This window comes from Anomaloglossus baeobatrachus, chromosome 4 (genome assembly GCF_048569485.1).
Source record: "Anomaloglossus baeobatrachus isolate aAnoBae1 chromosome 4, aAnoBae1.hap1, whole genome shotgun sequence".
Taxonomy (NCBI): Eukaryota; Metazoa; Chordata; class Amphibia; order Anura; family Aromobatidae; genus Anomaloglossus; species Anomaloglossus baeobatrachus.
In genome coordinates, this window is record NC_134356.1 from 330,038,977 (window position 1) to 330,053,003 (window position 14,027).

The window sequence follows — 14,027 nt, forward strand, 5'->3', positions numbered from 1 at the left end:
TCTTGAAAAATGGCCAGAGCTCTCCACTTACGCCTTGGAGATTTTGTCGTGTCCAGCTGCCAGCGTTGTCTTTGAACGTGTCTTCAGTGCTGCTGGGTGTGTGCTGACAGATAAGCGCACGCGTCTGTCCAGTGACAATGTGGACAGACTAACGTTCATCAAAATGAACAAGTCATGGATCTACAAGGAATTTACTACCCCTGTGTCATCCTGGGGAGAGTAAATGCTTGTGGATTTGGAATGTGCTTGATGCAAATCAAAACATCCTGTTTGCAACTAGGGCACAAGTGCTGCCACTGATGGGGTGTCTGTGTGGCCAAATTTTTTTAAAAAAAAGGGAGAGTCCGCTTGGAGTAACCCTTGCTTGCTGTGTTTTTTAAAAGGAGCCAAGATGAACAAGTCATGGTTCAGCAAAGACTTTATCTGCCTACCCTGGTGTCATCCTGGGGACGGTTAAGGATGGCGTATTTTTGAATGTGCTTGATGCAAATCTAGCTGTAAAGTTTACAACTGGGGCACAAGTGCTGCCACTGATGGGGTGTCTGTGTGGCCCAATTTTTGGAAAAAAGGGAGACTCCGCTTGGAGTAACCCTTGCTTACAGTGTTTTTAAAAAGGAGCCAAGATGAACAGAGCTGGGATCAGGAAAGACTTAGCTACCTACCCCGGTGTCATCCTGGGGACGGTTAAGGATGGCGTATTTTTGAATGTGCTTGATGCAAATCTAGCTGTGAAGTGTACAACTGGGGCACAACTGCTGCCACTGAAGGGGTGGGTGTGTGTGTGGCCCAATTTTTGGAAAAAAGGGAGACTCCGCTTGGAGTAACCCTTGCTTACAGTGTTTTTAAAAAGGAGCCAAGATGAACAGAGCTGGGATGAGGAAAGACTTAGCTACCTACCCCAGTGTCATCCTGGGGACGGTTAAGGATGGCGTATTTTTGAATGTGCTTGATGCAAATCTAGCTGTGAAGTGTACAACTGGGGCACAAGTGCTGCCACTGAAGGGGTGGGTGTCTGTGTGGCCCAATTTTTGGAAAAAAGGGAGACTCCGCTTGGAGTCACCTTGCGGTGTTTTACATGATTTTAGAAGGGCGTGCCATGCCTATATCTGTGTCTCCTCCTCTTTTTCCTTGTCCAGCTCTTTTGTTTTCGCATGAGTATATGTCCTTGTCACTTTCCCATGTGTTTGTGTTGTGTTGTGAGTTGTTTGTCACCTTTTGGACACCTTTGAGGGTGTTTTCTAGGTGATTTTATGTGTTTGTGAATGCCTGCCATTGTTTCCTATGCGGCTCGAGTTCGGTTCGTCGAATGTTCGATGAACCGAACTCGAACGGGACCTCCGTTCGACGAACCGAACTCGAGCCGAACCACGACCGGTTCGCTCATCTCTAGTGTTAAGGCCGCTTTACACGTTTAAATTTATCGTGCGTTCGCATGTGCGATCGCACCTGCCCTCATCGTTTGTGTGATACGGGCAATTTGTTGCCCATGTCGCACAAACTCGGTAACCCTCGTCACACGTACTTACCTTCCACATGACCTCGCTGTGGGCGGCGAACATCCACTTCCTGAAGGGGGAGGGACGTTCGGCGTCACAGCGACGTCACACAGCGGCCAGCTAATAGAAGTAAAGGGGCGGAGATGAGCGGGACGTAACATCCCGCCCATCTCCTTCCTTCCGCATTGCCGACGGGATGCAGATAAGCTGCAGTTCATCGTTCCCAGGGTGTCACACGGAACGATGTTTGCTGCCTCGGGAACAATGAACAACCGGCGAGCAGAAGGACGTTCGATTTTTAGGAAATGAGCGACATGTCAACGAGCAACGATAAGGTGAGTATTTTTGCTCGATCACAGACGCTCGTAGCTGTCACACGCTACAATATGTCAAACGATGCCGGATGTGCGTCACTAACGACGTGACCCCGACAACATATCGTTTAATGTATCGTAGCAAGTAACGTGCCCTTTAGAAGCAGGAGAAAGACTAAGGGCAGCGTCACACGGGACAATATATCGTGCGATCGCATGAGCGATCGCACCCGCCCCCGTCGTTTGTGCGTCATGGGCAATTTGTTGCCTGTGGCGCACAAAGTCGTTTACCCCCGTCACACGTACTTACCTCCTGAACGACCTCGCTGTGGGCGGCGAACATACTCTTCCTGAAGGGGGAGTGACGTTCGGCATCACAGCAACGTCACACAGCGGCCGCCCAATAGAAACAGAGGGGTGGAGATGAGCGGGATATAACATCCCGCCCATCTCCTTCCTTCCGCATTGTCGGCGGGACGCAGGTAAACTGTGTTCATCATTCCCAGGGTGTCACACGGAGTGATGTGTGCTGCCTCGGGAACGACGAACAACCGGCGCGCAGAAGGAGGAACAACTTTATGAAAATGAACGACGTGTCAACGAGCATCGAAAAGGTGAGTATTTTTACTCGTTCACAGTCGTTCGTAGCCGTCACACGCTACGATATCTCAAACGTTGCCGGATGTGGGTCACGGAATCCATGTCCCCGACGACATATCGCCTGATATATCGTACCGTCTGACGCCGCCCTAAGGATCTGACTGCTTTTCCCAACCCAACACTTCCAAGGTTGCCAACTTGACTTTTTACTTTTTGTGGGCAACTTGCCAAAAAATCAGACAGATAATATTTTTTACAAACACATTGGAAAAACCATAACAATTTTTTATGATAATAAGTGTTTTGTGTCTATAATTCTGATATTAAGACATCAGCTGCATTCATTGTAAACTGTAAAATGGTGATAATTACACTCAATAATCTATATATGTTTTTCAGCTTCAAAATCATACACCCCTTAAATTACTTTTACAGACAGTGCAAAAAGTGCCCTATTTTTACAGACTATCCTGAAAATTCTGGAAGGTTGGTCCTGAATATTTCTTATGGGGTTCCCCTACCAGCATTTGTGCTTCCAGCTATTTAAAGGGAACCTGATACCTGTTTTTTTTGTCACCTAATCTGAGAGTAGCATAACGTAGGGGCAGAGATCCTGATTCCAGCAGTGTTTCACTTACTGGGCTGCTTAGTGTAGTTTTGATAAACTCACGGTTTTATCAGCAGTAGATTATCATTAGAGCACTACTTGGCCTGCTGTCATGTAGTCCAGCATATTCATGAGCTCTGTATAACTGCTAGATTTGCAGCAGAGAAAATGACAGCAAACAGCTCAGTAAGTGATACATCACTGGAATCAGGGTCTCTGTCTCTACATTATGCTGCTGTCAGATGCGGGAGCAAAAATGTGGTGATAGATTCCATTTAAGGACAGATGTGACAAATACAGCTAATTATTGGCTGAAGTGGTTAGGTGTTGGTCACAGGCTCCTCCATATGGACCAGAATGCATAGACACTTGGAGGGGACTTAAGAAGTGTGGTAATGGTACAGAAGAGGAGTGATAACGTGATTAGAACTTCTTCTGTTGCTTTTATCACCATTCTATGTTATATAAATGGCTAGGCAACTCTTTTCTTGATGGCTATAATAGAGGCGTTAAAGGGAATCTGCTCTTTCTGGGATTGCTGGCCCAGTAGACACTCCTATCAGTGGCAGACAGCTATGAAAGCTGTCAGTCACTAATATGACTACCTACTGGACTAAAAATCCCAGAATGAGCAAATACTGAATCTGTACTCACAAAACTATATATAAATCTATTCAGCTCCACTTGCTCTATAACATGGTGCCTGTAGATTAAAATTATCTTTCAAGGAGACAGGTTCCCTATAGGACCCAACACAGCACACTCAATGTATTGAAGATTAGATTACTGAATATTGGGGCGCATAGCCGCAGACCAGAGTATCCACTGCCAAAAGTGCATACAATGGGCATGTTGTAGTATACAAATATAACTGCACTCTGAGCACTATAAGTATGTGAACATGGAATGTATTACAGTAATTCTGCACTGCATTACTACTAAGACTAAATTTATAAATGTGAGATTCTTAGTGCACAGCATGATGAAATTGTGTGAGCATATCTGCTAGTGACAGGCAACCTCCTCAGATAGGAGCCTATACTAACAGACTTTACTCAGGCAACCTCCTCAGATAGGAGCCTATACTAAGAGACTTTACTCAGGCAACCTCCTCAGATAGGAGCCTATACTAAGAGACTTTACTCAGGCAACCTCCTCAGATAGGAGCCTGTACTAAGAGGCTTTACTCAGGCAACCTCCTCAGATAGGAGCCTATACTAAGAGGCTTTACTCAGGCAACCTCCTCAGATAGGAGCCTATACTAAGAGACTTTACTCAGGCAACCTCCTCAGATAGGAGCCTATACTAAGAGACTTTACTCAGGCAACCTCCTCAGATAGGAGCCTATACTAAGAGACTTTACTCAGGCAACCTCCTCAGATAGGAGCCTATACTAAGAGACTTTACTCAGGCAACCTCCTCAGATAGGAGCCTATACTAAGAGACTTTATTCAGGCAACCTCCTCAGATAGGAGCCTATACTAACAGACTTTACTCAGGCAACCTCCTCAGATAGGAGCCTATACTAAGAGATCTTACTCAGGCAACCTCCTCAGATAGGAGCCTATACTAAGAGACTTTACTCAGGCAACCTCCTCAGATAGGAGCCTATACTAAGAGACTTTACTCAGGCAACCTCCTCAGATAGGAGCCTATACTAAGAGACTTTACTCAGACAACCTCCTCAGATAGGAGTCTATACTAAGAGACTTTACTCAGGCAACCTCTTCAGATAGGAGCCTATACTAAGAGACTTTACTCAGGCAACCTCCTCAGATAGGAGCCTATACTAAGAGACTTTATTCAGGCAACCTCCTCAGATAGGAGCCTATACTAACAGACTTTACTCAGGCAACCTCCTCAGATAGGAGCCTATACTAAGAGATCTTACTCAGGCAACCTCCTCAGATAGGAGCCTATACTAAGAGACTTTACTCAGGCAACCTCCTCAGATAGGAGCCTATACTAAGAGACTTTACTCAGGCAACCTCCTCAGATAGGAGCCTATACTAAGAGACTTTACTCAGACAACCTCCTCAGATAGGAGTCTATACTAAGAGACTTTACTCAGGCAACCTCTTCAGATAGGAGCCTATACTAAGAGACTTTACTCAGGCAACCTCCTCAGATAGGAGCCTATACTAAGAGACTTTACTCAGGCAACCTCCTCAGATAGGAGCCTATACTAAGAGACTTTACTCAGGCAACCTCCTCAGATAGGAGCCTATACTAAGAGACTTTACTCAGGCAACCTCCTCAGATAGGAGCCTATACTAAGAGACTTTACTCAGGCAACCTCCTCAGATAGGAGCCCATACTAAGAGACTTTACTCCGGCAACATCCTCAGATAGGAGCCTATACTAAGAGACTTTACTCAGGCAACCTCCTCAGATAGGAGCCTATACTAAGAGACTTTAGTCAGGCAACCTCCTCAAATAGGAGCCTATACTAAGAAACTTTACTCAAGCAACCTCTTCAGATGGGAGCCTATACTAAGAGATTTTACTCAGGCAACCTCCTCAGATAGGAGCCTATACTAAGAGACTTTACTCAGGCAACCTCCTCAGATAGGAGCCTATACTAAGAGACTTTACTCAGGCAACCTCCTCAGATAGGAGCCTATACTAAGAGACTTTACTCAGGCAACCTCCTCAGATAGGAGCCTATACTAAGAGACTTTACTCAGGCAACCTCCTCAGATAGGAGCCTATACTAAGAGACTTTACTCAGGCAACCTCCTCAGATAGGAGCCTATACTAAGAGACTTTACTCAGGCAACCTCCTCAGATAGGAGCCTATACTAAGAGACTTTACTCAGGCAACCTCCTCAAATAGGAGCCTATACTAAGAGACTTTACTCAGGCAACCTCCTCAGATAGGAGCCTATACTAAGAGACTTTACTCAGGCAACCTCCTCAGATAGGAGCCTATACTAAGAGACTTTACTCAGGCAACCTCCTCAGATAGGAGCCTATACTAAGAGACTTTACTCAGGCAACCTCCTCAGATAGGAGCCCATACTAAGAGACTTTACTCAGGCAACATCCTCAGATAGGAGCCTATACTAAGAGACTTTACTCAGGCAACCTCCTCAGATAGGAGCCTATACTAAGAGACTTTACTGAGGCAACCTCCTCAAATAGGAGCCTATACTAAGAAACTTTACTCAAGCAACCTCTTCAGATGGGAGCCTATACTAAGAGACTTTACTCAGGCAACCTCCTCAGATAGGAGCCTATACTAAGAGACTTTACTCAGGCAACCTCCTCAGATAGGAGCCTATACTAAGAGACTTTACTCAGGCAACCTCCTCAGATAGGAGCCTATACTAAGAGACTTTACTCAGGCAACCTCCTCAGATAGGAGCCTATACTAAGAGACTTTACTCAGGCAACCTCCTCAGATAGGAGCCTATACTAAGAGACTTTACTCAGGCAACCTCCTCAGATAGGAGCCTATACTAAGAGACTTTACTCAGGCAACCTCCTCAGATAGGAGCCTATACTAAGAGACTTTACTCAGGCAACCTCCTCAGATAGGAGCCTATACTAAGAGACTTTACTCAGGCAACCTCCTCAGATAGGAGCCCATACTAAGAGACTTTACTCAGGCAACATCCTCAGATAGGAGCCTATACTAAGAGACTTTACTCAGGCAACCTCCTCAGATAGGAGCCTATACTAAGAGACTTTACTCAGGCAACCTCCTCAAATAGGAGCCTATACTAAGAAACTTTACTCAAGCAACCTCTTCAGATGGGAGCCTATACTAAGAGACTTTACTCAGGCAACCTCCTCAGATAGGAGCCTATACTAAGAGACTTTACTCAGGCAACCTCCTCAGATAGGAGCCTATACTAAGAAACTTTACTCAGGCAATCTTCAGATAGGAGCCTATACTAAGAGACTTTACTCAGGCAATCTTCAGATAGGAGCCTATACTAAGAGACTTTACTCAGGCAACCTCTTCCGATAGGAGCCTATACTAAGAAACTTTACTCAAGCAACCTCCTCAGATAGGAGCCTATACTAAGAGACTTTACTCAGGCAACCTCCTCAGATAGGAGCCTATACTAAGAGACTTTACTCAGGCAACCTCCTCAGATAGGAGCCTATACTTAGAGACTTTACTCAGGCAACCTCTTCCGATAGGAGCCTATACTAAGAAACTTTACTCAGGCAATCTTCAGGTAGGAGCCTATACTAAGAAACTTTACTCAGGCAATCTTCAGATAGGAGCCTATACTAAGAAACTTTACTCGAGCAATCTTCCGATAGGAGCCTATACTAAGAAACTTTACTCAAGCAACCTCTTCAGATGGGAGCCTATACTAAGAGACTTTAGTCTTATAAGCCTTGCCCTACAAATTAATAGAGCAGGTAGGGTGCAGCTTTATATAAAAACAACCTTGAACAGAGTATGGAGGCCACTACCACCAAGTACACACTACAGAAAAACTAAATGGACAATCACCTCTTACCAACATTGAAAAAATGTACAGGTGCTGCTTGCTATGACTGCATTTGTGCCGCCCCTGCAGCGGATCGAACCGCTCGGATCTGGGGATGGTGATTGTTTGTGGCTCGAGGGTCTCCGGACCTGGGGGCTTAGGGGCCACACTCAAATGGAGAGGGAGTATTTACAGGAGATTTGGTATAGTTCGTGACGTCACCCTAAGTGTGCGGTAATTGGGAGTACCGCCGCTGCCATTGGGAGTACCCAGGGTGATGGAGTGGGGCAGCTAGGTGACGTTGCCCTCCACGGGTTGGGGTAGGCCCCGGGACTCTGGTGGGTGATGAGGGCAGCAGTGCAGGGGTCAGTCAGGTACTCACTCAGCAATGAAGCAGATGCTGACAACAGGGTAAACCAAGTCTCTGAACGCCGTTGCCTCTCGAGGGAAGCACATCCGGGTCCCGTCCCCTACAGTACTGCCAGTGGTCCATAACCTGCCTCCTGGCACTAAGTTTTAGATTTACCATTGTGGCCCGGTAGCTTGGAGCTGTCTGGGCCCCGCTCCCCACTGTGGCTAAGTGGAGGAGCCTGCTCTCAGGGGCTCACACTTGAGATTTTAGTGGGCTGCTTGCTAGGAAAGCCCTATCCCCCTCGTTGCGCTAGTGCCCTCGATCTCTGAGCTGGTGGGAACAGTCCATAAAGGCCCCGTTCTCCACAGGTTAATGGCCGGGTCGCCTGAAGCTTCTCCCCAACCTATTGTCCGTGTACCCCGTTGTGCCTTCGGTCCTGGACCGGTGATAGGACCAGGCTGCTGACCGTCCTCCTTGACGGGTCCCAGGCACCTAGCCTCAATCCCCTGCGACCGGGGTTCCGACTCCTCTAGGTCCAGACCACCGTCTGCGACCTAGTTTACTTCTCCCCTGGGAGCTCCAACTCCCAGCTTCCTCAGAGCTCCACTCAGCTCTAGGGCTACCACTGAACTGACTTGACACCTCCCACCTCCCTGTCTGACCCCTAGGTGGGCGGCCCTATTCCTGCTTAAGCAGCCCACCGGTGTGCCTGACAGGTCTGGTGCAAGATGTATCTAGGATTTGTGAATGCTGGTGGAGGCAGTACTGTAGGATAGAGACCCAGAACCATAGGGGGTTGAATACTGCATGGGGAGGGCAGTTTGTGCAGTACCCTGTGACGACCTGAATAGTCAAGGGGCGTCACACATTTAACTAACATAAACAAATACAACTGCACACTGATCACAATAAGATGAATGTGAACATATGTGCTCAGAGTGCATTTAATTGCGAAACGTGTTGGTTGTGGTGGGTTCCTGAATTTACTTCTCCATTTACATCTCTTATCTCAGTAATGGGAAAGTCTTCACTGAGTACAGAGTTTACCTCAGAATTGAGAATATTGGTAATGACTGATCAATTCTGGCCGAGAAATTAGCAGATTTCGCTGATAATATATATTACAAAGTTGCTTATTTTCATGTGTACTATTGATTTATGAAATAAAAATGAAAATGACGGTGTCACTTTCAGAAAGATTAGTGTCCTCTAAAATAGGACAATTAGAGAATTAGTCTTAGTGTCCAATACATTCTGCAATAACATTTCATGTATGCTGATTTCTACCATAATGAGGAAAGGAATCAATTTGGAGTAGGAAGGAAAATAATTAAGTTCTTCACTTAATTTTCTGCTGTAGGCTTGATGAAACGTTCACTGTCAAGGTGGCCGACTTTGGTCTTGCCAGAGACGTGTACGATAAGGAATACTACAGTGTACATAACAAAACTGGAGCCAAACTGCCAGTGAAATGGATGGCCCTAGAAAGTCTGCAGACCCAGAAGTTCACCATGAAATCTGATGTGGTAATTATTATTTCATTCATTATTTTTTTAATTTAAATGTTTACATAAATTTAACACACTTTTTGTCTTAAAATATTTTTTCCAGAAATATATATATATTGATGGCCTATCCTATATTTTTATTCACTCATATGTAAGGGTTTTTTTGTCAGATATTTTTTAAAATTGCAGCAGTTATACAAAAATATTGTATTAGAAGAGATAACACAGTAAGCGATAAATGAGTATTCTTTGAAAATGTTTGGTGACATATTATTTAGAATAAACCAATAAACATGTTATTGAGCACCAAGCACCTAAAAAAATAAACATTTTTTCATGTAACTATCCTCCAGACATTGCAAGATATTATTTTTTGTAATATACTTTAATACCTTATTTTGCTTTCTTCTCTCACAAACACTAGGAAGAATGCAGTTTCAACATCCAGTTCATGATCTTTTAGAAGCTGCTTCCAACTGCTGCTCGGTAAAGAAACAGTCTTTATTAGTGTTGAGCGGATCCGAACTGTAATCTCTCTCTCTCTCTCTCTCTCCCCCTCCCTCCTTCCCTCCCTCCCTCTCTCTCTCTCTCTCTCTCTCTCTCTCTCGCTCTCTCCCTCTTTCTCCTGCCCATTCACATACATGGGTCCAGATTCCGGATCGGATACGACTTCTTTTCCAACCCGCCACGGATCCGCCGGACCCGGATTATTAGAAGTCCGCTCAACTTTAGTCTTTATAAAGGAATTCCTCTTTATAAGTACAAGGGTGAGGAGCAGACATGGGAATCCCCATACACAGACTGTTTGAATATAGTGTACGGATCTTTGCTGAGCAGCAGTTAAAAGCAACTACTATAGAAACATGAAGTTAGTATTTAAACAGCACTGCAGTAAAGTGTTTGGTAGAAAAAAAGTAAAGTAATAAAGGATATTATAAACATTAATAAGTTTAGATGATACTTTCCTCTTTATATTAATACAACTATGAAACTGTCATATTGTAAATCTCATATTTAAGTTTCCTAGCAATAACAATTTATCACAAATATACCGTGCTCTGTCAATGAATCGCAAGTATAGCATGTAAACCAATATTCTCAGTGGTGTATATATATTCCTGAAATATTACCCTTACATGACAAGGTTCACATGTGTGTTTGCTAAAATATATTCATGCAGTTATTACGCAGGTGAAATGGTGGTTTAATGATCCCATGAGTCCTTAAAATTTGTACGCTGGTGTTAGTGGAATTGGGGCGTCTGCAATTATTATATAAATGACATAATGCTGCCTTTGAACCCAGGAAGAGATTGTCAACATCTGGATAGCAAATTATTAAATATGCATTCAGTCAAGTTTTCTTGTTCCAGAAAGACAACTTTGGAAATAAGTATAAAATCAGCATTAAAAGGCAGTGATTAGTGGTTTTTGTTGCCATGGATCCTTGATATACTATAATAAATATATTTATGTAAAAAAAATATATATCAGCTTTTACTGAATAAAATCCAGATATTTACTGAAATACAAAACAATCTTTAATATCCTAATGTCTTTCATTATTTTGTAGTGGTCATTTGGCATACTGCTGTGGGAGTTAATGACCAGGGGAGCGCCACCCTACGCGGATGTTAACTCTTTTGATATAACCGTATATTTACTACAAGGACGAAGACTTTTACAGCCAGAATATTGCCCTGATGCATTGTAAGTTTCAGTGCCACACATTGTTACAGGGTTCAGTGGGTTAGTATGCCCACAATTATTATGTGACATGGTCATATTTATATCTTTATTACTTCAACAATTGTAATAGATCCTTAAACAGGTTCTCTGAGAATGTGATTAAAAAATAGCCACAGTGACCAATTTGAAGCTGAAACCTATCTCAGGCTGCTTTCACACATCCGTTTTTTGCTGAGCGGCACAATCCGGCTCAAAAACTTATGCAACGGATGCGGTGAAAAAAACGGATCCGTTACATAAGTTTTTCCATGCGGCCCGTCCGTTTTTTGGCGGATGTGGCTTGATACTGAGCATGCGCAGTGCAAAAAAACGCATCCGGTCGCTGGATGCGGATTTTGCCGCAGGACGCCGCATTTGGCATCCATAGGCTTGCATTGTAAATCGCGCGATGCATTTTTTTCGCCGCACAAAAAAATGTGCCAGGCAACATTCCATTCGGCCGCTGCATGGGCTAAATATGCCGCATCCGGCAAAAACCGGACGCAACCCAAGGCCATGCGGCACAATACGGTGCTAATGCAAGTCTATGCGGGAAAAAACGCAACCGGCGGCAAAAAAAAACGGTTGGGTTTTTTCTGCAAAGCGCCGTATTGTGCCGCTTAGCAAAAAACGGATGTGTGAAAGCAGCCTTAGTCATGTGTCTGGACCAGTTGCACCCAGAATGAAACACCAACTGAGACACTGGTCTCAACTGTCAGAGGAGCAGCACTATGAGCACACATACCTGATCTGCTCACTGTCACACAGCATGGCTGCAACAGGAGAAAAAAAAACTCCTACTTGGTTGTCTGAGCATAACAGGGTTTTCTCTCCAGTTTCACACTGCTCCTTTCCTTATTTATAAACCCATTTTGCGCAGTCAATTTGAGAGCTTTACATTAAGGCAAAAAGATTAACCAGGCACCCCACAGGACTGAAGGTGGAGAAACAAAATCTGTTGCTCTCATCCAGCCGATTTGTTCTTTTCTCCTTTTAGAGCAGGGCTGAGCAAGGAGATCAAGCACGTGTGCTCATGATGCTCCTACTTTGGCAGTTTAGACACGTCACACATGACGATAGGTTACTGTTTAAAATATGTGACAGCGGCTCTGTTCTAATCACATTCATGGAGAACCCATTGAATATTTAGATACTATAACTATTTCTAATATAATTATAACATTTTGAATGGTTATCTGGCTAACACTGATAATGAGAAGGTCAAAATAAAAGCATCAGAGTTATACTACTCATTGAAGCTGGAGACCATCTAAGTCATAATCATATTGATACTGGCTAGCCAGTGCTAGCGGCAAATGGGCTGAAGGAGAAGTAGCACAGTCAGTAACCAAGCCAAAGGTTGTTACCACGAAGCTGTCTAGGATGCAACTGACCAAAGGATGAGACAGGTACCTAGTGAGGGATAACAAGAAGTCAGAATCAAGAGAGAAGAAAAAAATGAAAGAGGAATGATAGTCGATTCCAGGAAATGAGCTTAGATCAGGGTCAAGATCAAATTAAAATATAAGTAGAATGCAGATAAAGTCAGTACAAGGAAATATAATATGCAATAATTATCATCAGAGAAAGATGGTGATGAAGTTGGTGTACCTTCTAATTAGCCTGCCTGGGCCACAGTCAGCAGACAGTGCCAATTGCCGTTGCAATTTAATGCAAACAGCAGGTAGGAGGTGGAAGACTACATTAAGAAAATCCCATAGCAGTAATCAATAAGAGAGGCCACCCTTCAGCTGTGCTGAGTCAGGTTTCTTATCGACCTATCACAATGAACAATCTTTGCTTTCCACTAGCAACCAGTGCTGGACATGTTTCTAACACTCTAACAACTAATAGAATCATCCTCTTAGTAAAATCACTTTATTTTTCATATTTATGGTCAATATTAATAAACGTATGCAAGAATCTGCGACATACAGTTGTTGACAGAACTGGATAAGGTACCCTGGAATCATTTTAAAGGGAAACTGTCAGCAGTATCCCCTCCCCCCCCAATTATTTATATGCAGATGTAGCTCTTCAGAAGAGTAGTCCAGCAATACCTTTAGATAGACAGTCCACTCCTCGTTTTCCAAGATATCAGTCTTTGAATCAATATGCAGATGAGTCTGAAGTTCTCTTTTGTTGTGGAAGCTTTTCTCAAGCCTCTGTCACTCCAGCTCTTTACTCCAGCCATCCCTGCATTCTCCTGCTTCACTGATAGCTCCTTTGTCAAGAAGCTTCTGTGAGAAATCCTGCTGACAGATTTCCTTCACTTATCCAAATCTGCCCTTTATGTGTTTAGAACATTTTTTAAATTGCATTTGTATTATACTGGTGTGGCTAAATGTTAAAGATAGGAATTAATGATTACATTCTATTACATACACTTTCTGCTTCATATTATTAACTTTAGCTGAAGCCATAAATTTCAGAAGAAACCTAGTGATTAGGTGCAATCTTTGATAAATTTGCTGAGGGAACGATGCTATGTAGTAGGAAGATAAGCACTTAGGCCTAAGCCACACGGCGAGAAAATCGGTGCGAGTGGAGTGCTATAAAACATCGCATTCCCCTCGGACCAATTCTAGCCTGTGTGTCAGTGCACATGAGCGATTATTTTCTCAGCCCTAATCGGACCGAGAAAACAATCGCAGCATGCTGCGATTGTAAGGTGAGTCACTTTTCTCTTGCACCCATTCAAGTGAATGGGGCGAGAGAAAAATCACACTGCACTCGCGGTACACCGGTGTACCGCGCGTGCAGAGCGAGAATCACAATAGCCGGCTACGCAGGAGAGAGAGAGAAATCCCTCCCCTCCTCCGTGCCGGCCCGCCCCTCTGCAGAGCTGGTCTGCCCCTCCGCATCGCCGGCCCACCCCCCGCAGCTGAGGTCCGCTCGCAGGGTCGGACCTCTGACGCAGGCACGCTCACATGACACTCGGCTCCTGCTGTGCTGCTGTCGCGGGCGGGGAG

General features: G+C 44.3%; 1 protein-coding gene across 1 annotated transcript in view; it reads left to right on the forward strand.

Annotated features, from left to right (window-relative positions):
- Positions 1-14,027, forward strand: part of MET (MET proto-oncogene, receptor tyrosine kinase) — a 213,239-nt gene that overhangs the window by 194,751 nt on the left and 4,461 nt on the right. Inside the window, exons 19-20 of the mRNA XM_075345034.1 lie at positions 9,181-9,346; positions 10,901-11,037. Of these exons, the coding sequence (XP_075201149.1) occupies positions 9,181-9,346; positions 10,901-11,037 (303 nt within the window). The remainder of the gene's footprint in view (positions 1-9,180; positions 9,347-10,900; positions 11,038-14,027) is intronic.